The sequence below is a fragment of the Artemia franciscana genome, chromosome 18 (assembly GCF_032884065.1).
Source record: "Artemia franciscana chromosome 18, ASM3288406v1, whole genome shotgun sequence".
Lineage (NCBI taxonomy): Eukaryota > Metazoa > Arthropoda > Branchiopoda > Anostraca > Artemiidae > Artemia > Artemia franciscana.
In genome coordinates, this window is record NC_088880.1 from 36717522 (window position 1) to 36743789 (window position 26268).

At 34.6% G+C, this 26268-nt stretch overlaps 1 protein-coding gene across 1 annotated transcript in view; it reads left to right on the top strand.

Moving 5' to 3' along the window:
• Positions 1-734: 734 nt before the first annotated feature.
• Positions 735-26268, top strand: part of LOC136038967 (uncharacterized) — a gene marked incomplete at its 3' end in the record, with an annotated part of 90041 nt that continues 64507 nt past the window's right edge. The window contains 2 exon segments of the mRNA XM_065722486.1: positions 735-880; positions 24483-24597. Coding sequence (XP_065578558.1) covers positions 780-880; positions 24483-24597 — 216 coding nt within the window.

Genomic DNA, 26268 nt, shown 5'->3' on the forward strand with positions numbered 1-26268 from the left:
ATTGGGATGAAACTGGGTGGGAAGAATAAATACATGTCCTAAATATGTTATCGTCATAACCGGACCAGATCCGCCCTCTTCGGGGGAGTTGGGGGGGGATTTGTTAGTTTGGACACGTCGAGATAAGTTGTCAGGTATATCAGAGAACAGACTATATTAAATTAGAAATAGTCTTTTTCTTGATCCGACCATCTGGGGGATGGGGGGAGCGAGCAAACAAGATAGCTGAGAAGAATTTTATTTGCCGATAAAATAAATGATTGTTCTTCTTAAGTATTGTTTATGGTCTAGGGGTATGATTCTCACTTAGGGTGCGAGAGGTTCGACTCCCGGATCACCCCAATTTGTACATGAAGAAGATCTGTAACTAGGTACGTGATCAATATAGCGATCACTGAAAGTTGGCAGGCGTATCAGGGAACCAACAAGATTAAATTATAAATAGTCGCTTCCCCGACTTGAACATCTGGGGGGGGGGTGGAAGGAAGGTTAATTCGGAAAATTTAGAAAAAATGAGGAATTTTAAAGTTACAAAATGGGTTTTCAGATTTTAATGAAATTTGATATTTTGAAGGACGTCGTGTCTCAGAGCTCTTATTTTCAATCCCAATCGGATCTGTTGACATTGTGAAAATTGGGGGGGGGGGGGGGCCAGAAATCTTGGAAAACTTGGTGGGAAGAAGCTTTTGGCTCTTCCGAATTCGTCACAAGTGCCATATGAGCTTTTGGCTCTTTTTTCTAATGAAATTTGAAAATTCAAATTGTGAACATGCTGAAAAATGGAAACAGGAAAAAGAAAGTCACTTGAAAAGTCTATAATAGTGTGGTCACACGCATTCCATGATCAAGAAAAAGTTGAATATCTTTTAAGTAACAACAGGTTAGTACTGACAGCTCTATCTATAATAAAGATTAACCATATGTAGACTAGACTGTAAGGGCCAAGAGTGTAATACCCTCCCCAATATTAGGCTTAAGCTTAATGCCCCATTACAGGAAGGTATTACCCAAATTTCTTGGCTTTAATTATTTGTTTCTAGGCATTTCATACATGGTGGGTTTATAGCCTATGCAGCCTATTGCAAGCTGATAAAAATATTTTACCTCAATTATGAGTTTTCAACCATTTTTTCATTGAATTTTTTGTTAAGATTCTAGTTTATTGACTTTTGGCTGTCTTGGAGAGGAGTTAAGTTAGGAAAATCAAAACTTTCAGGGATGGGTCTAAAGGCTAAAGTATACCCAGGGAAGGTATTTTGAAGTACCTACCTCCACTCCTTCTCCCTCTAGAGGGTCTTGACCTTTGATGACCTTTAAAGATATGTGTGTTATAAAAGTGAAACCTTGCAAAATAGTTCTTCCTCTTGAATGAAGTGGGCTACAACAAAATTGTTTTCAGCTTCACAATTTTGCTCAATCCCAATTTATAAGGTCTTAAAGATATGCAAATACATTTCCTAAATTTTGAAAGAAAACATTGATATGGCTCAGAATTCTACTCAAATAACAGGAATTGCATTTTCAGAGCTAAAGGTAGAGAAAAGCATCTGGTAACTGAAAATTAAGGTAAAGTGTTGTTTTGAAAAAATTTCAATAGGTCTTGTATTCATTCAATAGACCTGTCATGTAGGCAAATTTCAGAGCCCTCTAGAGGGAGAAGGAGTGGAGGTAGGTACTTCAAAATACCTTCCAGGGATATACTTTAGCCTGTAGACCTATCCCTGAAAGTTTTATTTTCCTGACCTAACCCCTTTCTAAGATAGCCAAAAGTCAATAAACTAGAATTTTACCTTCTTACTTCATAATAGGCCTAGGCAGTATTTATATTACTGACCTAGCTAAAACATAGATATATCTTTAGAGTCATGTCTGTATCCTGGACCAAATAGCCTATAATATTAATTTATTTTCAGAAATGAACTTTGCTAACCCCTGCTCCTCTAATGTGCTAATAGGCTATATATCCTGAATTGTATGTTGGCATTGAATTAGTCTAACACTATGTCCAGACAATGGAAAATTCATTATAGTCATTCTTTTGCTCTAAGATCTGATATCTAATATCTTACATCTTTCTATACAGGTTTCCATTCTTTTGCTCATCTTTGTACTAAGATCTTCCAGCTCATTAATGTTTGCAAAAAGTCTGAAGAACGTCATGTTTTTCCCAAGTAGAACAATGATAAGAGATTTGATAATTTGCTCATCATTGTTCTTAGACCACTGATCAGAGCTGAATGATGAAAGACATATGCAAAAGAACAGCATAAAAAGTAAGATCTTAGTCCTAAGACTTCACTTTTAAGTGTTCTGTGTTAAAAGATATAAGATCTTAGCACAATGATGAGATACATAACAACAAAGACCACACTGCCTTTCCATCACAAACACCAAAAACAAGGAGAACAATAGGGAATTTCTCAAGACAGTGAGAAAAAAGTCAGAATGAATATTTCAGCCCTTTGTCCAAGGGCCATCTTCAGCAATACAAAAATAGATTATAAGAAAAAATTTGCAACAGGATAAATTCACTAAAACTAAAATGAAAAATTTTTCAAAACAGTCCCAGCATCCTTACTTCAGCAAAGTTCAACCAAGACAACCAGAGTCCTGGTTGAACTTTACAAAGACTTTATGTAAATATGCCCAATCCTACTACAAAAATAAGGTCATAGAATTGTTTACCAATAAACCAAAAAATTCCTATTCCAAGGTATTTCAGCAAAGATCAACAAGAATAACCAAAGTCCTGGTTGAACTTCACTGAGGTAAGGATGCTGGGACTGTTTTGAAAAATTTTTCATTTTAGTTATATTGATTTTATTCTGTTGTAAGTTTTTTCTCCTTATATTTCTTTTTGCATTGCTCAGGATGGCCCTTGGACATAGGGCTGAATATATATATATATATACATATGTATATATATTTATATATACATTGACAGTCATGTTTTCACAGTCACTTTAAATTCCCAAAATTTTTAATTACTAATGCTGAAAGCCTCAATTTTAACAAACATACAGAACTCAAGGTGCTATCAGAATGTAACCAAATTGGTGTTACAGCTATTACAGAAGTACAGTCTCATGATCAAAGGCCTCTTTGTTTGTCAAATTATTCAGAATTTTTTAAAACTCTGTCCTTTGGATCACCCACTTGGAAAAAAAAGAGGTGGTGTCATTTTTTTACTAAATGCAACCTTTTCCCTAAAATTATTCCTGTTCCTAAGTCATCTGAGTATGACAGAATCCTTTGGCTAAGTATTAGACCTAAATAACTTGCTGTCTCTATAATATCATTGCAGTAGCTATTGCTCACCAAACCAAAACATTGATGCAAAATGCAAATTTCTTCAGCAATTACAGACCAGTGCTGATTTTGCTATTTCTAAGTATCTTAGTGCCAGACGTTCTTTCATTGGGTACGCCAATGAACTTAAGATGAATTTAATTTTCTCCTCTCTAAAAGTTAAGACAATAGTTAAAATACCAACAACTAGGGGGAATGCTTCTCTAGATTCTATTCTGTATAATTTGAATAATTTTTACAGTCCTCCTTCAGCTTTGCCTCCATTGGGTGGGAGTCATCATCTTTCCCTCCTCCTGTCCCTGGCTTCTAATTTTAAGTATTCATTCTCAGTAACTTCTGTCTCTTACTGCCCCCTTCAATGTAGAATGTAGGTGATTACTGAGGATTGGTCTGATATTCATAGTTTGCATAATCTTGATGAAAAAGTCACTTCCTTTCACCAAAAGCTAAATGATAAATATCAATTTCTTTCAACAAAAAAAGATTTAAAAATTTCTCCAGTGACAAAACATTCATGAATCAACCCATAGAAACACTTATTAGAAAAAAATGAATCTTTTCAGAAATGGTAAACTGGATGAAGCTAATAAATTAAGAGAAGCAATTAAAAAGGAAATATCTAGCTGCCTAAGTTTGCCCATTCTCACTACAGGAATAAGGTCATAGAATTGTTAACCAGTAAACCAAAAAATTGGAATTACAAGGTATTTCAGCAAAGTTTAACCAGGAAAACCAGAGACCTGGTTGAACTTTACTGATGCTGGGATGCACGGACTGTTTTGAATAATTTTTCATTTTATTTTTATTGATTTTATCCTGCTGTAAGTTTTTTCTTCTTAAATATTTTTGTATTGCTGAGGATGGCTCTTGGACATAGAGCTGAAATATTCATTATAATTTGTTTCCCAATGTCTTGAGAAATTCCCCATTGTTTTCTTGTTTTTGGTGTTCACAATGATGAGCTAAAGAACAACCTTATTCCATATGTAAAATTAACTTTTAAATAGCATATATACATTTCAACTGCAACTTCACTTCACTTTAAATTCCCCCCTCCTCTCATGTACGAAAATATGGCACAAATGTATATTTCTTGTGTGTTTCCTGGTGGTTGATTTTGTCACAATCTATTCAATTCACAGGTAAACTGGTTTGAACAAGCATAATACTAACAGTAGTAGGCTGTCCAAGATAAGAGAAACAGATATCATCTTGGACAGTCCATAAAGGGCTTAAAATTGAATTTCCAAGTGAAGCAATTATTATATTCAGAAAAAGCATAAAAAAGCCATTGAGTGTTATTGTTACCTTATATTTGGGTAAGAAATATAAATTGCCCAAAATTTACCAATTCAATTTATGAGTACTTAGTTAAAACAAGATAAATGCATAGGAAATATTTATTTGGGGTATATATTTGAAAATTAAATGAGCATAGTTAGGGGTAAAGTGGAACTGCTCTCAAAATGTGCTAACTAGCCTACAATGTTTTGACATATTATGAAGTAAGAATTGCTTTGGTAGCATGTGTCATTCTCAATGCACGATATTGTGCACTAATTCAACGATTTATTACATTTTAGTTGAATTCTAACCCATATAAAAGTTTTTTCTATATGAAAAAAAAAAAAAAAAAAAAACAGATGTAAAGATCTTGAGAGCCCTATAAACTGGGAGTAAAGAAAGGTATGAAGCTTCACATACTTTTCTTGTGAATATAAGATTTATTTTGCTAGGTTCTACATTTATAAAACAAAAAATTTAAATGACAGTACCCTTTATAGAGAAAAGTAGTGTAGGTAGGTTCTCTAAACTCACTCCCAGGAGACCCTAAAGGCTATGGGTGTATTCTTAAGAGTTACAATGATCTTACTCAACCACTTTCTAAAATAGGCTTAGTGGAAAGCCTAAAATACTGGACTTATTCTATACTTGTTTTATAATTTCTAAAGCAGCTTAATTTGAAGATCGAAACTTCCAGGAAAAGCTTTAGACCCTACATTGTCCATAGGAAAGTTTCTAATTTTGTATAAGTCTATAGATTAGGCACATAATTATATGTGGGGTAATTTTTATGACCCTGGGCACATCTGAAAAAAAACCTAAAACATCTAGAAACAATTTGAAAATAATCATAAATACTTCCTTAAGCCACTGTCATTCCTATGAACACAGTGCTTAGCTTTAGCCCCACTCCTAAAAGATAAATATATAGCCAACTGTTTTAGCCCAAAATTTCACTATTTGTTCAGTAGTAAATACTTATGCAAAAATGATGGCTATAATGCCTGATGATACAACATAGACAAATCAGGCATTACAACCATTTGCCTTAAAAAAAATGTAAGGCTGTATAGTTAGATGTATATTTATCCATCAGGTGGAGGGGATAAAATTGAAGAAGTGCTGTTTTGAGAATAAGATAATGAAGTATTTATGATTATTTTGAAGTAACTGGTAATTGTTAATATTGTAAGACTCTTTGAAAGAAACCCTAAATAATTCTGAAAACTCCTTTGGGAAAATCACAGCCTAAGTAGCATATTTACTTGTCTCATTCCTGAAAGTTGTTTGCTTCACTCTATTCATGCTTCATGCAGATAAATACACTGTCATGGGTGTAATTTTAGCATTTCAATTGAGGAGGGAGAGGAAGTGTCTTGAGGCTCTTCCCTGACAATCTTTTCAAACATACAAGGTTGAACATAGGCTATTTTCAAGCTATTTGAAAACTTTTTTTGTGAAATCATTTTACAGTTAATACCAAAAACAAAACAGTAAAAAGTAAATATAGGACAGACCTGCCCTAAGTCTTCAGTAGGACATATTTCTTCTGGTAGTAACAAAGAAAGGTTACTATTTAGTAAAGAATCTACTTGGTTAATTTGAAAATCATTACACAGTGCATAATAAACAATGCACACACCATCAAACCAACATAGAATCAGGTTAGAAGTCCTGCTTCTGTGCTTGTCTGGTGGTGGATGCTCACCAGCAGACTATTGGCACCCAGCATTTGTTGTGCATGTCTACTTTTGTGCACTTACCTTTCTCTATCAAACTTTAAACAAAACTATCATTAGGCTATTATAATTTTGGCCATATCAACATCAATCTAAAATATACCTCTAAACCTACCTGAATTTTATGTTGTGACAAAAAATGTTCTTGGTAATACATGAACCAGTTTCTCACTAACTATCATTTTTAAGTTTACTTAATAAATTATCCTAGCTTCTGAAGTATATGGAGGAGAGAACTGGTATTTATAATAAAAATGTAATAAAATATTATTGAGGTCTATATGTATATATAGAAAAAATAATTATGTTTTGTTCATCTAATGAAATCAATCATTACAAGGCAATGGTCACACCTGCTGCTCAATTGCTTGAAGCTTAAATGGTAAAACTAGATAACTGGTCTTTTGGCATCTTGTACAGGAGTTGAGCTAGGTGATTAAAACTTTTGGGGATGAATCCAGAACCTAAGTCACTCTTTAGGAAAGTCTTTTGAAGCTCCTTACTGACAATTTTTCTTATTCATTAAGTCATAGCTCATAGGCTATAGCAAGTGAAAGAAAAGGAATGGCAAAAAGTTTGACACATCCCTCATTATTAGCCTATAGCTGGTAAAACAATTTACAATGGAACAATGTAAAATCCTAATTCTTTGAGATAAATTTCTACTTTGATCCATCATTCAGTTCAATAGTACTAAGCAAATAATTTAGCCAACTCCTTCAATAAGGGTAGTGTAATTTATTTATCACTGGGTTGTTACTATTTCACCACCCAAGTCTATTTCTTATCTGGCTGATTATAAATCTTCAGCTAATGTTGTCCTTAATAAAACACAGCAGTGAACACTTCTCTTTATCCAATATATATATATATATATATATATATATATATATATATATATATATATATATATATATATATATATATATATATATATATATATATATATATATATATATATATATATATATATATATATATATACACATTGACAGTCATGTTTCCACAGTCACTTTAAATTTCCAAATTTTTTTATTTCTAATGCTGAAAGCCTCAATTTTAACAAACTTACAGCACTAAAGGTGCTATCAAAATTTAACCAAAATGGTGTTATAGCTGTTGCAGAAGTACGGTCTCATGACCAAAGGTCTCTCCGTTTGTGAAATTATTCAGAATTTATTAAACTCTATTCTTTTGGATCACATACTTGGAAAAAAAGGAGGTGGTGTCATTTTTTTTACTAAATGCAACCTTTTCCCTAAAATTATTCCTGTTTCTAAGTCATCTGAGTATGACAAAATCCTTTGGCTAAGTATTAGACCTAAAGAACTTGCTGTCCCTATAATATCATTGCAGTAGCTATTGCTCATCAAACCAAAACATTGATGCAAAATGCAAATTTATCTAGCAATTACAGACCAGTGCTTAATTTACTATTTCTAAGTATCCACATGCCAAACTTTCTTTCGTTGGATACGCCAATGAACTTAAGATGAATTTAAGTTTCTGCTCTTTAAAATTTAAGTAAATAGTTAAAATACCAACAACTAGGGGAAACACTTTTCTAGATGTCATTCTGTATAATTTGAATAATTTTTACAGTCCTCCTTCAGTTTTGCCTCCATTGGGTGGGAGTTATCATCTTTCCCTCCTCCTGTCTCTGGCTTCTAATTTTAAGTATTCATTCTCAGTAACTTCTGTCTCTTACTGCCCCCTTCAATGTAGAATGTAGCTGATTACTGAAGATTGGTCTGATATTTATAATTTGCATAATCTTGATGAAAAAATCATTACCTTTCTCAAAAAGCTAAAAGATAAACGACTAATTTCCCCAGAAAATGAAGGTAATAAACTAAGAAAAGCAATTAAAAAGGAAATACGTAAATATGCCCAATCCTACTACAAGAATAAGGTCATTGAATTGTTTACCACTAAACTTAAAAATGGGTATTCTAAGGTAAAAAAGTTGTGCGGTAGGAGTCAAGGCCAGCTTGATTTCAACCTATCTGAATCTCCAGAAGTTGCTGCTAATAATCTTAAAAAGTTCTTTGCTTCCATTGTTCAGAGCCTTCTTGCATTGTCTTATCAATCACCTACTGATGATCTTCCACCTGCATTCCCATCCATATCTCCGCACGAGATCAAATGAAGAATCAGAAAACTACGAAAATCAAGTGTCTGCCCTTTAGATATCCAGTTTTCTCTTATTAGTGCTTTTAGTGACTTCCTTTCAAAGCCCTTGTCTGTTTTATTCAATGAGATTACTGAGTATGGCCAATATCCGAAAATTTGGAAACAGGGTATCATAACACACTTGAAAAAGAGAGACAGAAAATCTTGTTTTGCAGGTGTTGGTCCTATTTCACTCACTCCTATGTCTAAACTATATGCAGGATTCCTTGCAGATTGGCTAAAACAAAAAATCCTACGTCTTATTGAACTAAGACAATTATGGGAACCTAAAATCTACTTCTACTTCCCATGACTTGCTGGCTTAATTCAATTTCTATTGACCTTCAAAAAGAATTTGATCTTGTTAACCACAATATTTTAGCTGAGAAACATATAACTGATTTCTGCATTGATTCTTTCCTGGTTAAATTAGCTGCATCCTTTTTATCAAATAGATCATAGGCAGTCGAATATCTGAACCATTTTTCCAGTCCCCTCCCTGTCCACAATGGAGTACCCAAGGTACTCTCCTAGGTCCCCTATTTTTTTCTGTTATGATAAATAGCCTCGCTAAGGAATTCACCTACAGAAAGAAATTTTTGATGACCTAACGGTTGTTGAAACCTGCTACTGACACTTTGTAAACAACCCTATGAGTATCCTAAATAATGTTGAAGATGACGCTGCAAACTTAGATATGAGAGTAAACCCCTCTAAATCTATGATAATGCTAATATTTTCCCTCGAAACTTCACAACTTTTCTTTAACCCTATCCGAGATATGTTTGTGTCTTCCTTTAAATTACTTGGGGTTGCAATTTCCTCTAATTCAAAGTGTGATATCCACGTTGAAGATAGTGTCAATAGGGCTAATGCGTCCGTGTCTCCTTAAGCTCTTGAATAAATTTATAGTCCCCCCATCCCATTCTTTAAGGATTTATACTCTAAAATCAGTGATATCGATGAAGTCGTACAATATTAGGCTGGGATATACATAAGCATCAATGAAGGTGTGTGGCGAATTCTATCATTTCCGATACATGAAAGAAGTCCAGCTGTTGTTCACTTAGCAGTACATACAGAATAGTCAACGTGTTTACTTTTCGGAATCCAACGTGCAACCAAGAGCCCTAAATCCACCGGATACAACGTTAATCGCTTTCTTCACTGGATCTCCCTGGGTTTCCACCGCACGTGCTACAACTAAAAATAGGCTTACACTGTTTCGAAATATTAACCCACCAAAGCTTTGCTATGGCACAAGATTTGCCGTAAAAAAATCAAAAAAAATAAACAATGGAAAACGTGATAGAGGCAACAACCTTGACAGGGCTTCCCGAGGGTGAGGCTCTTCTTATTCTTCGCATTCCCATGATTCCAATAGATCTGCCTTTTCAATTTAAAAGATTGCAATTCCCATTTCGATTAGCATTTGAAATCACCGTCAATAAAGCTCAAGGGCAATCATTAGAAAAATGCGGTATAGATCTTAATACTGATTGTTTTTCCCCTCGACAATTATATGTTGCATGTTCTAGAGTCGGTAAACCGGACAATCTATTTATATGCACAGATAATGGGACAGCGAAGAATGGTGTTTTCCTATTTGATGGTCTATGTTGTCGATTTTCTTATCACGTTTGATAGTTGGTGCTGGTTCCAAAGAATGATCACTTATAGTAACTTTAAATACAATTTTTTGTTTTTTTTAACCTTCCAACAGACATTATGTTATATAATAACTGCGGCGTTGGAAACTCAACAATCTACTTATGCTATGCATGACATATTATAATAAAATGCTTACATAATGTCATAAGAAATGTTCATATATGTACTAACATAATACATGATGCTGTTTGCAAAAACCAAAAAGGCCATTGCTAAATTTTCTGAAGTAATCAAAATCCAAAAACGTGTCAAAAATGGAGGGCAAAGACACGGGCGGTTAGAAGATATTCTTAAACGACAATTAGAGCGTGTCAAAAATAAAAATCAAGAGCAAATACACTTGTGGTTAGGAGAACAGCGTTTGCGTGTTATAAATGAAAATTAAAACCAAAGACACACGCAGTTAGAAGACATGCAACACCGAGCATGTAAGCAAGTGAAGTTAGAAGACGTAGTTAGAAGACATGCAACACCGAGCATGTAAGCAAGTGAAAAATGAAAATGAAGAGCGAAGACAAACGTGGTTAGAAGACGTGTGAGCGAGTCAATGAAAATCAACCTGGACAGCAAGAATCAAAACTTGTCAAAATTGAAAATGATAGCAATGATGATTGAGTTTGAGATTTTGACCTGGATAAGGTCATCAATGCCTACCATAGGGTATAGGTACCAATGATTTGACAGTTATGTAAAAAAAAGCACATTTTTCTTCTCTAGGAGGCTAAATTTAGACTTTTGGTTTGAAAAGGGTTTCAGTATATAGGAAAAAAAAATCTACGAATCTAATTGTTTCATGAGAGTTTGAAGTTTTACCAGAAAAAGGTACTAAACGCCGATTTTCTTAAATTGGAGCGTTTTCACCTACAAATTCGACAGAATATAGTTACCTGTTTTCGACGTAAGTCTGAACCCAATTCGACACTTGTTGAAATACTTGGGGAATACTTGTTGGTGAAACCTGGTGGAATCGACATGTGTATTCTTTCTACTTTATTTCTTCGTTTTTCTGTAAATTTTTTTAAATGTATAAAATACTATTCAGACACTGGAAACAAAAAACTAAAGAAATGGCCTCAAGTATAGGGACGGAATTGGATAATCGTTTGGAGTTAAATTGTGTGACCTGGGTCTCTATAATATAATGTTTGATGTAATAATGTGATATAAATGTCTTTATAAATGTTATCTGGAATGGTCCACTTTCTCTCAGCTATAATGGTCTAGCAAAGCTTTCTTTGTTGTTCACAGTTTAAGTGTTATCAACATTTGGCCATTTCAAAGTTAATCTACCAGTTTAATCCACTTTAAACAATTTTAGTTTTGACTCTCGTTTGTCAGGAAAGTCTAGAATTCTTGAAACATGCATTTCTTACATAAAATTATTTGTAGTTGGTGACTCCAAGAAGTTTAACTTGTTTCATTAGCATTTTGGTGGGATTGGGTGGGATAGGAATTCCACGCTAATTAGGGAGGGGTTCAGAGTGAATATTTTTTATTTTACAGCATGGTATCTATTTGAAAGAAAATATACATAAAATTTACTAACAGAGGGTGTACTTCAAATTTATTGAGTGATAAATTAATTAGGTTGCTCTGATCAACCAAGTCAAATGCTTAAACATATGACCATGGCACGAGGCAAAGCGGCAGTTCCTCAGATGATGGAAAAATCTAGTATCAGATCAGTAAAACTACGATTAAATAAAACAGCCTTTTTTTAAATATGTTTTCATGTGAAATATTATTACAAACAATAATAATAATCAAAATGTCTTGTTGCTGAGAAAGTACCCATAAATTTGAAAACTATGTTTTCATCAGAAGGCCCTTGAATTTTGACACCAATTGTTTCTCATCTGTTTTACATGTTCAGTGAAGTTTTGACAGAGTCTTCTGCATTTCGACAGGGCTTGTAGCTGTCTGTCGAAAATTTCGGCAAGGCTACTACAAAATATTATAAAAAAAATGAATCAAACAGTTCGTGGTAACGAACTATAGTAAGGAGCGACCCGGCTCAATAGTAACCAAAACTCTAAAAAATTGAATTTTGACATCAATAGCTACATCAAAAGAATCGCATTTCAATGCTGATTTTAAATATATAAGTTTCATCAAGTTTAGTCTTACCCATCAAAAGTTACGAGCCTGAGAAAATTTACCTTATTTAGGAAAATAGGGGGAAAGACCCCCTAAAAATCGTAGGATCTTAACGAAAATGACACCATCAGATTCAGCGTATCAGAGAACCCTACTGTAGAAGTTTCAAGCTCCTATCTACAAAAATGTGGAATTTTGTATTTTTTGCCTGAAGACAAATCACGGGTGCGTGTTTATTTGTTTTTTTTTCCCCAGGGGTCATCGTATCGACCAAGCGGTCCTAGAATGTCGCAAGAGAGCTCATTTTAACGGAAATGAAAAGTTCTAGTGCCCTTTTTAAGTGACCAAAAAAATTGGAGGGCATCTAGGCCCCCTCCCATCCTCATTTTTTTCCCAAAGTCAACGGATCAAAATTTTGAGTTAGCCATTTTGTTCAGCATAGTCGAAAACTATAATAACTATGTCTTTGGGGATGACTTACTCCCCCACAGTCCCTGGGGGAGGGGCTGCAAGTTACAAACTTCGACCAGTGTTTACATATAATAATGGTTATTGGGAAGTGTACAGACGTTTTCAGGGGGATTGTTTGGTTTTGGGGGTAGGGTTGAGGGGAGGGGGCTATGTGGGAGGATCTTTCCTTGGAGAAATATGTCATGGGGGAAGAAAAATTCAATGAAAAGGGCGCAGGTCGCAGGACGAATCTGGTCACACTAGAAAAAACGTCAAATTCAGAGCTTAATATACAATGCTGGGTATTCGGAGCTTCTCTATCATGGAGTATAATTTGAAAATAACACAACTATACGAGCGATAAAACATATATACCACAACCATAACTCAACTAACGAAAAAACTGCTAAGACATAATACAACTATAAAGCAAAAACAGGTGAAAACTAACGGGAAAATAAACGAACTAAGAAGTGTAAGGGGCCCAGAGAAAAAATATAATCCTTTTCCAATTTTGAGCCTAACTTCCGCAAAGGAGTAATAATGTCAGAAGCCCCGGAATACCGAATTATTTTCTTTCAAACAGTTCGTGGTAACGAACTGTAGTAAGGAGTGACCCGGCTCAATAGCAACCAAAACTCTAAAAAATGGGGTTTTGATATCAATAGCTACATCTAAAGAATTGCATTTTAATGCTGATTTTAAATATATAAGTTTGATCAAGTTTAGTCTTACCCATCAAAAGTTACGAGCCTGAGAAAATTTGCCTTATTTTAAAAAATAGGGGGAAACAACCCCTAAAAGTCATAGAATCTTAACAGAAATCGCACCATCAGATTCAGCGTATCAGAGAACCCTATTGTTGAAGTTTAGAGCTCCTATCTACGAAAATGTGGAATTTCGTATTTTTTGCCAGAAGACAAATCACGGGTGCTTGTTTATTTGTTTTTTTTGTTTTTTTTTTTTTCCAGGGGTCATCGTATCGACCAAGTGGTGCTAGAATGTCGCAAGAGGGATCATTCTAACGGAAATGAAAAGTTCTAGTGTCCTTTTTAAGTGACCCAAAAAATTGGAGGGCACCTAGGCCCCCTCCCACGCTCATTTTTCTCCAAATTCAACGGATCAAAATTTGAGATAGCCATTTTGTTCTGCATAGTCAAAAACCATAATAACTATGTCTTTGGGAATGACTTACTCCCCCACAGTCCCTGGGGGAGGGGCTGCAAGTTACAAACTTCGGCCAGTGTTTACATATAATAATGGTTACTGGCAAGTGTATAGCGTTTTCAGGGAATTTTTTTCGGTTTTGGGGTTGAGGGAAGGGAGCTATGTGGGAAGATATTTCCGTGGAGAAATATGTCATGGGGGACCAGAAATTGAATGAAAAGGGCGCAAAATTGTCTAAAATTACTATAAAAGAACAATGAAGAAATAAACATGGAAAAGCTTTTTCAATTGAAAGCAAGGAGTAGCATTGAAACTTAAAACGAACAGAGATTATTACGAATATGAGGGGTTCTAAAAATATTTTAGCCTAAAGAGCGAGATATTTAGGAGGAGATAAATACCTCGCTCTTTATGCTATAGTATCTTTAGTAATTTCAACTATTTACTCTACGGCCTCTCAAATTCAGGGGTCATTCTTAAAGAATTGGGACAAAACTTACAATTTAGTGCAAAGAGCGAGGTATTAACGAGGGTACAAACCCCCTCATATACATAATAAAATTTAAGAATATAAAAGTTTGTTACCTAAGCTAATTCTTAAGTTACGTATATTTTTACTAATAAAAACATTCGTTAAAAATTAAAATTTATAGTTGCCTTTTTATGTAACCGAAAAATTATAGGGCAACTAGGCTTTCCCCACCCCTTATTTCTCAAAATCGTCTGATCAAAACTAAGAGAAAGCCATTTAGCCAAAAAAGGAATTAATATGCAAATTTCATTTTAATAATTTATGTGTGGAGAGCCAAAATCAAACATGCATTAATTCAAATACGTTCAGGAATTACATAAAAAAAACTAGTTTTTTAACTGAAAGTAAGGAGCGACATTAAAACTTAAAACGAACAGAAATTACTCCGTATATGAAATGGGTTGTCCCCTCCGCAATCCCTTGCTCTTTACGCTGCAGTTTGACACTTTTCCAAAATTCTGCTTTTTAAAACAATTAAAAACTTTAGCGTAAAGAACAAGGGATTGCGGAGGGGACAACCCATTTCAAATACGGAGTAATTTCTGTTCGTTTTAAGTTTTAATGTCGCTCCTTACTTTCAGTTAAAAAAACTAGTTTTTTTTATGTAATCTCATAATAGAAGCCAATATCTGCATTTGAATTTGGCTGAAGGAACATGTTTAATCGGTCTAATATTCCACTACATCAGACAAGAATTTTCAATTCTTGGAACATAGTTTCATCAATATAATATTAGCTGCTATTTTAACTTAATTTTATCAAGAAAAGCCAATATGGCTACATTTTAGAAAATATTACATGTATCTTGATGCATTGGTGCTGATCCCAACTTTTTTTTTGCCAAAAAAATAACCAAGTAATGACAGTTCGAGCATTACATAGCTAAAGGATTGCCGGGACTTCATTTTGTGTCGAAAACAGGAAACTGATTGAATTGAGTATTCTTTTCTTATTTGGGTGTATTGGATAATATTGTCCATGTTTCGCGATGTCAAAATACAACGAAGGCTTCAAGATATGATGTTTCAAGTCATGGCTAAGCTGAGTTATCCTATCTTAAAGGAAAACATCGACAGTGGTTCCAAAATTGCACTTTTGAATCATCGATGCCTTTACCCTGCCTTTGTTAAAAAAAAGACCAAGTTTGGCAACATGTAATTTATAATAACGAAAGGCAAGCCGAAGTAAAACGAACCAAACCAATTGAACATGATAGCAATGATGATTTATTTTGGGATTTTGACCTGGATAAGGTCATCAATGCCTACCGTACCTTTGAAAATCAAAAACTTGGACTAAATAAATCGTCGGGAAAAAAGTTTTTGTATCAACACCTGAACAATTAAAAGAAACGAAAGTTCGGCGATATTTCTTTCATAACTACAAAATACAAGCTGAGGCAAAAGAAGAAGTTTTGTCCCACCACCCAAACAACTAAAAGAAATAAAGGTGATCATCAGTGCTTACCATACCTTTGAAAATATAAAGCCTGGATAATCTGAATCGCTGGAACAAACAGAAGTTTTTGACCCACCACCTGAACAATTAAAAAAAACAAAGTTTCGCCGCTATTGGTTTCATAATGACAAAAGACCAGTGTAGGCAAAAGTTAAAGGTCTAATAAAAAAAAAGACGCTATTTTATAAAGGCACTATTTCTAATTTAAGGTCCATTTGGACGTCATGATATTAATGGAAGGCTTAAATTGTTTGCATTTAGAAAACAAACGACAGTGAGAATCCATCTATATAAGCTAGTCACGTGCCGAGTGCTGGGGCACTCCTATATATATATATATATATATATATATATATATATATATATATATATATATATATATATATATATATATATATATATCATGATCACAAGTACTATCAATCAACCATGATCAAGTACCATGATCCCAGTATGACTACACAGCAGGCTTTTGTTTATGGATTCTAATTGTTACTTATTTTCTAACTGCAGACAGTTCGAGCCTCTCCTTGATGTCATGGCGTCACCTCAAGGATGATACAATCACCCTGAGAAAAATACAAGCTCTTCCTTAAAATTGTAACTTATTTAGATTATTTCTGTGGCCAGATATGTCAATAATCAACTTTTAAGAAAAAAAAATTGTATAGCCAATTTCAAGACCAGCACTTGACAGGCTCGTATATATTGATTTGCATTGCCGCTTGTTATCGAACTGCAGATAATACAAACTTCTTCCTGATGTTGTTGCTTCAGGTTAGGTCTTGTGTAATCACCCTGGGGAAAATGCTAACAAAGCATATAATTTTAAGTAAAAGATGTTTTAAATAAACACATGGTTGTTTGTATGCAGAGAGTAAATGTATTTGTTATTCATTTGCTTTAAGTAATGAAATTTTAAATATGTAATAACGATTGAGTTAAGGAAGTCCAGCGTGAATTCAATTCCTCCTTCCTGTTAATGCATGAAAGAATCATCCAATTTTTAGGATTCTTTTTCTTCCGGAACTGATATGATGTCCCTAATATAAATTTATTTTTCCAAAATTAAGGTGAGTTTGGTGTCTTGTTGGGCCCTGTAGGTTACGTCACTCACTTCAGAGTCAGTGTCTTCTTCATGGAGGGCAAATATTTTCTGTTGGCGTCCAGACAAAAAATCCAGTGTGATTGTCAGAGTTTGATGCGTAGCTCCCATTTGCTTTAAGTTCAGGCATGAAATGTGGTGAGATAGTAGGTCATATGCGAAAATTGATCGCAGCTAGATCAACAAAATCACACTGGGCCTAAGCCGCCATAGAATGTGGTTGAACAATCTTACAAGGTAAATGTAAGTTCCATACTCAAAGTCCTCTGTATCGATATTTGTTGGTGGATTCACAAATCTGAGACAAAAGGTAGCGGAGTATGAAATACTTTCGGAAAGCGTAGGGTTAAAGAAATGGTTCTCAAGTCTTCACAGCTTTTTTTTTTTTGGGGGGGGGGGTATTTTCAGAATGATCCGTATGTGCGCTTTCTTCCACGTTGAGGGGAACACACCAGACGTAAAACATTGGTTAATCAAAAGGGAGAGTGGGAGAGAAAGAAAAAGGAATATTCATGAGTAAGTTTGGGAAGGATCTCGCCAGGAAAAGGTGAGACTCCCGTTTTTATTTTTTTAGTTCCTTGTACACATCGAATTCTCTTAATTCAATCAAAACCTCTCTGGGCAATCTTCAAGCAGGGATTATTTTTCCTGGGGATTCATAAGAGGAAATGTGGTACATATAGATCTTAGGAAGGCGTTAACGGCACGGGACCCAAGCAAATGCTCGCTGTCATGTTTTATCATTATATTGAACTTGGACGATTTGCCACTTAGTTTCCTGACCAACTGGTGCCATTTCGCAGGCTCACTTTTAAGAAGTGGCACCACTCTTTTGTGACCATACTTGGCAGTGAAGTTTACAGAGACAAATTGAAATTATATCTTCTTAGATTTGACAGGCTATTAACAAATGAATCTGTCAGGTGAATATTTTTGGAAGGAGGCCATCGGACAATAGGCTGCTAAATTGGTAAACATTTCAAACTTAAATCAAGGAATTATCTTGCAACTGGCCTGTTTTAAGGACATGTTTAATGTTACATGGTAGAAACTAGGTTGAATCAAAGAATGTACCCTGAGAAATCTTCTTTGATTTTGAAAATCACAGGGATTTTTAACAGGGATTTTTGGTTCATATTAGAATTGGACATTGTATGCTGGTGATAAGGTTGACATAGGCAATTTGAAATGATTTCTAGGTAAATTTTAATAGGTTATTAGCCATAACAAATGGTTCTGTCATAACAGTAGGTTCATATTAGATTTGGACATGCTATACTGGTAATTAAGTTAACATAGGCAATTGAAATGATTTATTAGGAATGGCTTCGTCAGTTGTTTATCCTTTGAAGGGGACCATAGGATACTGGGTTGTTATATTGAGAAAAGTTGCAGACTTAAATCAAGTATTTGTCTTGAAACTGGCTTGTTTTAAGGAAATATTTGGTGTTACATGGTAGAAAGAAGCCTGAATCAATGAATTTACCCTGAGAAATCTTCTTTGATTTCAAAATTTGAAGGGATTATTAAAAGTAATTATTGGGCATAGTATACTGGGGTTGAGGTTGACATAGGCAACTGATATGATTCTTTAGCAAATGACTGTCAAGTGACTATTTTTTGAAGGGGACCATAGGACAATAGGTTGTTAAGTTGGCCACAATTTCAGACTTGAATCACGAATTTGTTTTGCTGTTGAATTGTTTTGAGACTATCTGATGTTACATGCTAGAAATAATTTTAATTAAGGAATTTACCCTGAGAAACATTCCCTGATTTTGAAATTTGAACGGAGTTTTATCAGGTTCGGACTGGAATTGAACATGGTGTATTGATAAAGAGGTTGACCAAGGGAATTGAAATGATTATTGACAAATGGTTTTGTCAATTATGTATCATCTGAAGGGGACCATAGGACAGTGGGTAGTTAAATTGAGTAAAACTGCAGACTTGAATCAAGGATTTGTTTTGCAATTGGCTTCTTTAAGGGTAATGTTTGTTGTTGCATGCTAGAAACAAGCTTAAATATAAGAATGTACCCTGAGAAACCTTCCTAGATTTTGAAAATTGAATGGATTATTAGCAGGTATTTATTGGAATTGGACATAGTATGATGGTAGTGAGGCTGACATAGATGATTTGAAACGATTTCTACGTAAATTTGACTGGTTAATAGCAAATGGTCCTATCAAGTTAATATTTTGGTCACGTCTACTCCTACCATTTATTCATTTACAGTCATAGCTGGTAATATTTTTTTACTACCCCAAATGCTGCCATATATTGTACGTCAGTTAAAGATGGCAGCAAAACTGATTTTTTTCTACCTGGATTACAATATGTTATCTGATTTTAACCTAGGTTCGTTTGGGTTCACTAAGTGTGTGGTCACGCTTAGAGACCACAAACGAACCTAGCTTAAAATCAGATAACTAGCCAATCGCATGACGAATCCTTGATTTAAGTCTGCATTTGCTCTCAATACAATTATCCACTGTGCTATGGTCCCTTTCAAATGATATACAACTGAAAACTGTTTGTACACCATGTTCAATACTAATATGAACCCGTTATTTATTCTTTCCAATCTCAAAATCAAGAAAGGTTTCTACGTATGAATTCTTTGAATAAGCTTATTTCTATCATTTACTATTAACATTCTCCTAGAAAAGTCAATTGCAAGACAAATCCTTGAATTAAGTCTGAATTTTTTACGAAATTAACAACCTATTGCCTTATAGTCCCTTTTAAAAATATTCACTTGACAAAACCATTGGCTAATAAATTATTTCAGTTGCCTGTGTCAACCTCAATACCAGTACACCCATACCCAATACCATGTCTAATTTTAATATGAAAATTTAAAAATTCTCTCCAATTTTCAAACCGAGGAAGATTTCTTATGGTACATTCCTCGATTCAAGATTTTTTTTTATTATCTAATATCAAAGATTTCCTTTAAACAAGCCAATTGCAAGAAAAATCCTTGATTTAAGTCCGCGATTTTCACCAATTTAGCAACCTATTGTTTTATGCTTCCTCCTCAAAAAATATTATCTTGAAGAACCATTTGCTAATGACCTGTAAAACTTACTTATAAAGCATTTAAATTGCTTATATCAACATCACTACCTGTATGTATGCAATATCCAATTCTGATATGGATCTATTAGTAATGTTTTCAAATTTCAAAATCAAGGAAGGTTTCTCAGGATACATTCCTTGATTCATGGTTTTTTCTTGCATGTAACATTAAAAATATCCTCAAACAAGCCATATGCATAACTGCCTTCAAATGATATACAACTGGCACAACCAGTTGCAAACAAAGCATTTCAATTGCTTAAGTTGACCTCATTTGCAGTACACCGTGTTTAGTTCAAATAAGAACCTGTTAATCATCCCTTAAAAATCCAAATTCATTAAGGTTTTCCTTGGTACACTCCTTGATTCAAGCTTGTTTCTAGCATGTAACATCAAACATTCTCTTAAAACAAGCCAATCGCAAATCAAATCCTTGATGACCCAATCTTGACCCAAAGTCGAGGTTTTAGAGTTTTTTTTTTACCAATTTATCAACCTCTTGTAGTTAAATTAAAAAAATATTCCCTTGACAGAACCATTTTCTAATAAATTATTTCAACTGCATATGTCTACCTCAATTACAGTCCACTAATTCCAATATTAACCTTTTAATAATCCCTCCAACTTTCAAAATCAAGGAAGGTTTCTCAGGGTACATTCCTTGATTCAAGTTTCTTTATAGCATGTAACATCAAACATTTTCTCAAAACTGGCTATTGGCAAGACAAATCCCTGATTTAAATCTACAATTTTTCCCAATTTAACAACCCAGTTTCCTATGGTCCCCTCCAAATGATATACGACTGCCAAAACCATTGCCAATAAATCATTTCAATTGCCTATATCAACCTTATTACCAGTATAGCATGTCCAAATCTAATATGAACCTGTTAATTATCCCCCTGAAAATTTCAAAATCAATGAAGGTTTATCAGGGTATATTCATTGATTCAAGCTTCTTTCTAGCATTTAACATCAAATGTTTCCTTCAAATAGGGCAGTTGAAAGACAAATCCTGTATTTAAGTCGTAAATTCTTACCAATTTAACAACCTCTTGTGTTATTGTCCACTTCCAAAAAACTCATTAGACCGGACCCTTTGCAAATAACCTGTCATATTTACCTACAGAATATTTCAAATTACTTATGTCAACCTCATTAACAGCACACCATATGCAATTCTAATATGAACCACTTAAAAATCCATTCAATATTTAAAATAAAAAAGGTGTGTCAGGATACATTCCTCGATTCAACCATGTTTCTACCATGTAACATCAAACATTTCCTTAAAACAGGCCTTGTGCAAGAAAAATCCTTGATTTAACTCTGAAAGTTTTACCAATTTAACAAATTATTGTCCCTCTTCCAAAAATATTGACTTGAAAGAACCATTTGCTAATAACCTCTCAAATTTACGTAAAAATCAGTTCAAATTATCTATGTCAACCTCATTACCATGTCTATTTCTAGTATAAACATGTTAAAAATCACTTCAATTTTCAAAATCAAGAAGGGTTTTTCAAGGTACATTTCTTGATTCAAGCTTGTTTTTAGCATGTAAAATCAAACATTTCCTTGAAACAAGCCAATTGCAAGACAAATCGTTGATTTATGCCTGCAGTTTTTACTAGTTTAATACAAACTATTGTCCTATGGTTATGTCCTGTGGTTAAATTGCCTATATCAGCCTCATTACCAGTACACTATGTTGAATCATAATAAACACCTGCTAATAATCCGTTCAATTATCAAAATCAAAGAATGTTTCTCAGCGTGCGTTCCTTTATTAAAGTATGGCTTACGTAAGAATATCACAAATGAATTTTTTTTGTTATAAGTATGTTTAATGTCATTTTTTTAAAAGCTGAAAAAAGTTTGAGTTGAAAAATAAAAAAAAATTAAAAAAGTTTATCGAATCAACAATAAATAAGATTTGCCTCAAGGGCTAAGCCCGCTAACCAACCGAAGCCAGTTTTAATTCTCTTTTTAGTTTCGACATTTCTCTTCATCCTCCCCTGATGGTCCACGTTTGAAAATAATCCATGGATTGAATTCAAAAGTTCAAGAATGGCTTGATGGGAGGGTTAGTTTAAAAACTAGTGATGATATATGTAATCACATCTGATTTGGTAACTAAATAGATAGTAAATCTTTTTGATAAACCAAAACTATAGCAAAAACCGACCCCTTTCACTAAGCATATGACAAAAAATACACAAATTACGAACATCTTTCAATTCTATATGAGATTCCGCATTAAAACTTCAAGTATTGATAATAATTTGGACGGTTTTCTTTCTTTATACCAAGACTCAAGGCCAAAATGACTCAAGGCTCTCGCAGTAGAATGACGATATTTTTGGCAATCAAATTCGTAACTCCGGAGTCTTTAACATTGAGATGCGGCATTTACGGTATGGGGCTCCTGCAGTACTACGACAATACTCTTGGCAACCAAAAACATTGTTTTTGGAAACTGTTATCTCAACGGCAAGAGCAGATACTCGACAGACTAGGTTTGAAGGGTTGGTAACTTTGTTGGCTTCTAGTATACCCCCTACATGTGTCTTCGGAATGGTGGGATATTTGTGTCCTCAGGTGTAGGACTTTAACCGGATTCGTTGAAGGGATATTGCTCTTGGTTTTGGTTGGTTTTTATAAGTTTGTGACAGTTTTTCAGTTGATTAAATTTTTGTTAGTGTTTTTTTTTTCATTTTTTGGTTTAGTTCTATAGTTGTTCCCTCTACATGTAAAGGGCATAGAGTCTTTTCTGCATCCAGAGGTATTAATAGTTTTTTTTTAGTATTTTGGTAGTAAATTGAATGATTGATAACAGTACTACGGCCTTGCTTATCTTTGGCGCGTATGAAGTTACTGTTTTTTCACTTTTGAAGCCAGTGAAGGAACTTGCATCTTTGCGAGTTTTGTTTGACAGGAACCTGGATGGTGTTTCATGCTTTCTATTCCTTACAGTAACGACGGAGGTGAACTTCCAATTCAGAAGCCCATCCATGAGACAAAAAGAAATATACCAGGATGTTGTCGGTCGTAATATTTCTGCCTGGGCTAGAGATTACCATTGTCAAAGTAAAAGCTGATCTGGTCGGCATCGGCCCTAACAACCCCGTCTTCTTTCCTCTATGAATGAACATACTACAGAGATAGAAAGTATAGGGGTTGGTTTGGCACTACATTTTAATACCTTATTAGTCGGATTAAAGGAATGTTCACAATGGAACGACCTTTGCCTGTATATCCAACAAGCGTCTCATATATGGTGACAATGTTTAAAGGAGAGTAAAGTTATCGACAGTTTTCTACAAACTGCTAGACAATGCATCATCAAAATGGAGCCAGGTGTAAATTTGGAGGAATTTCTTCCATGCCCCTGGTGACTGTAATAATATCATTGCCTTCTCAATTACGGGCAAACAGGCCAGTTGTATGCTCGTTTTCTAACTTGAAAACTGGCAAGGTGCAAGTGACCAAAAAAAATGTTTGGTGCTACTTGACCAACGGGCTTTATCAATGTCTGCTTTTCTGATATATCAGCTGTGAAATTCTTGTGACAGTGATCCATTTTTTTAGTCGTATGCTATATCACTGCCTAAATAATACTTTTCAGAGAGAAAAAAACAAGCAGTTTCTGGTTGCAAAGATAGACGTGTGTGTACTGGTCTTTACCGGCCTACTCGTTCAGTAGAAATCTCTTTAGCTCTTGTTTTGCTCGGGGGTCGTGCAGCTTAATACCACTTTTGACCGTGAGACGAAATAGGATAGACTCACCAAATTACAACTCTGAAAATAATCTCTTGGATAAGCGATTCTCTACCTCCTTTAAGTTGGGCTCTTCATAAGTTCGCACAAGTGTAAAATAATTAAATGTTGATTTTCTCTTCATAAATACAACTTTTGTCAGACAAGACACATTTTCTCGATTAAAAAAAAAAAAAACTAAATTCAGACTCGAATCCATGATCCCAGATTGGGAATTTAGAGGGAGGTTCACTTACCAATTATAAAGTAAGATTCTAATCCTCTCATTTCTTTCCTTTTGCCTGTTAAGTACCGTCGTTTTTTTATGTAAAATCTGAATAAATGTAGGCTGAGGCTATAACCTTAGTCGGCATCCCTGCCTCCTTATCTCAGATCTGTGCACATAGGTCTTGGTCTAGTTTCATTTCTTATCTATGATTTGGTATTATAGGATCAGCCTGGCCTATTACTTTTGTCAGGCCCCTGCACATTTGTCTGGGCCTTGGAGGCAAGTTTTTTCAAGAGAGAAACTGTATTTTGGGAGACAAATATTACTGGAAGGAGTGACCTCACAAGGGGATATCTCTGGTGCTTGTAGGTAGGAATTATCGACTCTTTTAATTTAACCGAACTAATTGTTTTTATCTAATTTTAGCTTATTTGTATCAAGTCAAATGGAAGAAATATGGAAACATATAATGAGACATGTTAAACCACATCAAGAAGCTTGGAAAATCAAAGCAAATTTAGAAATAAAGGATTTTACTCGTGTAAGTTTATAAATTTGTCAAAAACACCAAACAACAGTTGTGACAGCATGATTACTTCAAAGGGAACCCTATTCCTGCTTTTAAACGGAGCCTTGCTTTTAAACGGAACCCAATCCCTGGATCCGATGACATCCGTCTCTCCTTCCATGACAGCCAACAGGTGTTTGTTACGTCATAAGGAATGTTTTTAAACGAAGCGTGTTTTAAAAACCTACGAGGGCCAGGTCTTCCTTACTCTATAATTACCGTCGTTGTTACAAAATAGAGTCTTTTAAAACCTTCAGGGGATTCTTTTTTAATCGAGGATTTATTTGAATGTTCTTTTAAAAACCTAGGAGATCCCTGCAAAATTCTGTTTTCTTTGATCCTTATGATTAAAAACCTAAGGGCTTGGGGAAAAACCATCTGGGGCCCCACCAAATCAGACATCTTTGGATGATACATAATAGTTTCTTTGATTCTTTGAAAAACGTTTAGGAGCATCTTTATCCTGGTATTTCTTTGAATGTTCTCTTAAAAATCTACGAGACCTCACCAAATCTTGTTTCCTTTGATTGTTATGGTTAAAAACCTAAGGTTGTCGCGAAAAACCTTAAAGGGCCCCACCAAATCAATATTTCTTTGGGTGATACATAATAGTTACTTTGGTTTTTGAAAATGGTTTTAATAGTTCCATTGAAAAAAACCGCGAGGGCCAGGAAAAACCTTCAGAGGTTCCTTCCAAGTTGGTACATAGTCCATACATCATCCTAATACATTCATGCTTTCCCGCCAACTATTTTGAGCAAACTATCCGCCATTTTCTACGAGCAGAATAGTTAGAGAGACTATTGATTCTATGGAACGAAGGCTTGTTGGTATCCTGTCATTTCCCGGAAAACAGAAGCGTCGTTCACTACTATCCTAACGGGAGACCGAGTTATTCCAGTTGTTCCTCGGGGGGTAAAAACAGGTATTAGAACGGAAATGTCATTAGTCTTACATACAATTTTGAACGTGACACACCTTAAATTTTATAAAACTGATATGTATCAAAGGTTTCAACAGGTAAGCCTCTCTGTCTATACCCTCATCCCACCAAAAACATAAGGTGTGTATACCCAGATTTGAGCTTCTACTCCCAACATGCAAGATGGGGATTTCGATATTAATGTAAGTAAACTTTGTTGATATTTCTTGATGTTTTTACTCTATGGGGGGAATACCTAGGATGTGGGGGGGGGGGGTTAACTCTATTGGCTTATCCTAAAAACAAAACTATTTTTTTGAAGCTTTGAAGAACATTTCGCTAAAAACTAAATTTTGAATTGGAACTATTAATGAATATTGATTCATTTTAATTCAAACTTTGTTGATTTTTGAATTATAATGGAATAGTTGTTGGCATCAAGTCATGGCTAATTGTACAAAAAACCAAGACAGATAGTCCAATTGAGTGAGAAGAAAAATCTGGCAAAAATCGCCCCCTTATTAAGATTGTATAAAAAGGAGGTTAGTTCATTTGTCAATAGATACGTCTATCTACTATCTGTCCATGCATCATTGCTAGGGCCGTAGAACCAAGATAGATAGTCATAGAGCTAATATAGTGATAGACCCTATTGTTTTCCAAGTGTTTGATTACTTTGGGGTTGCTAAACGGTTGATGTATACGGGTATAAATAAAATTTC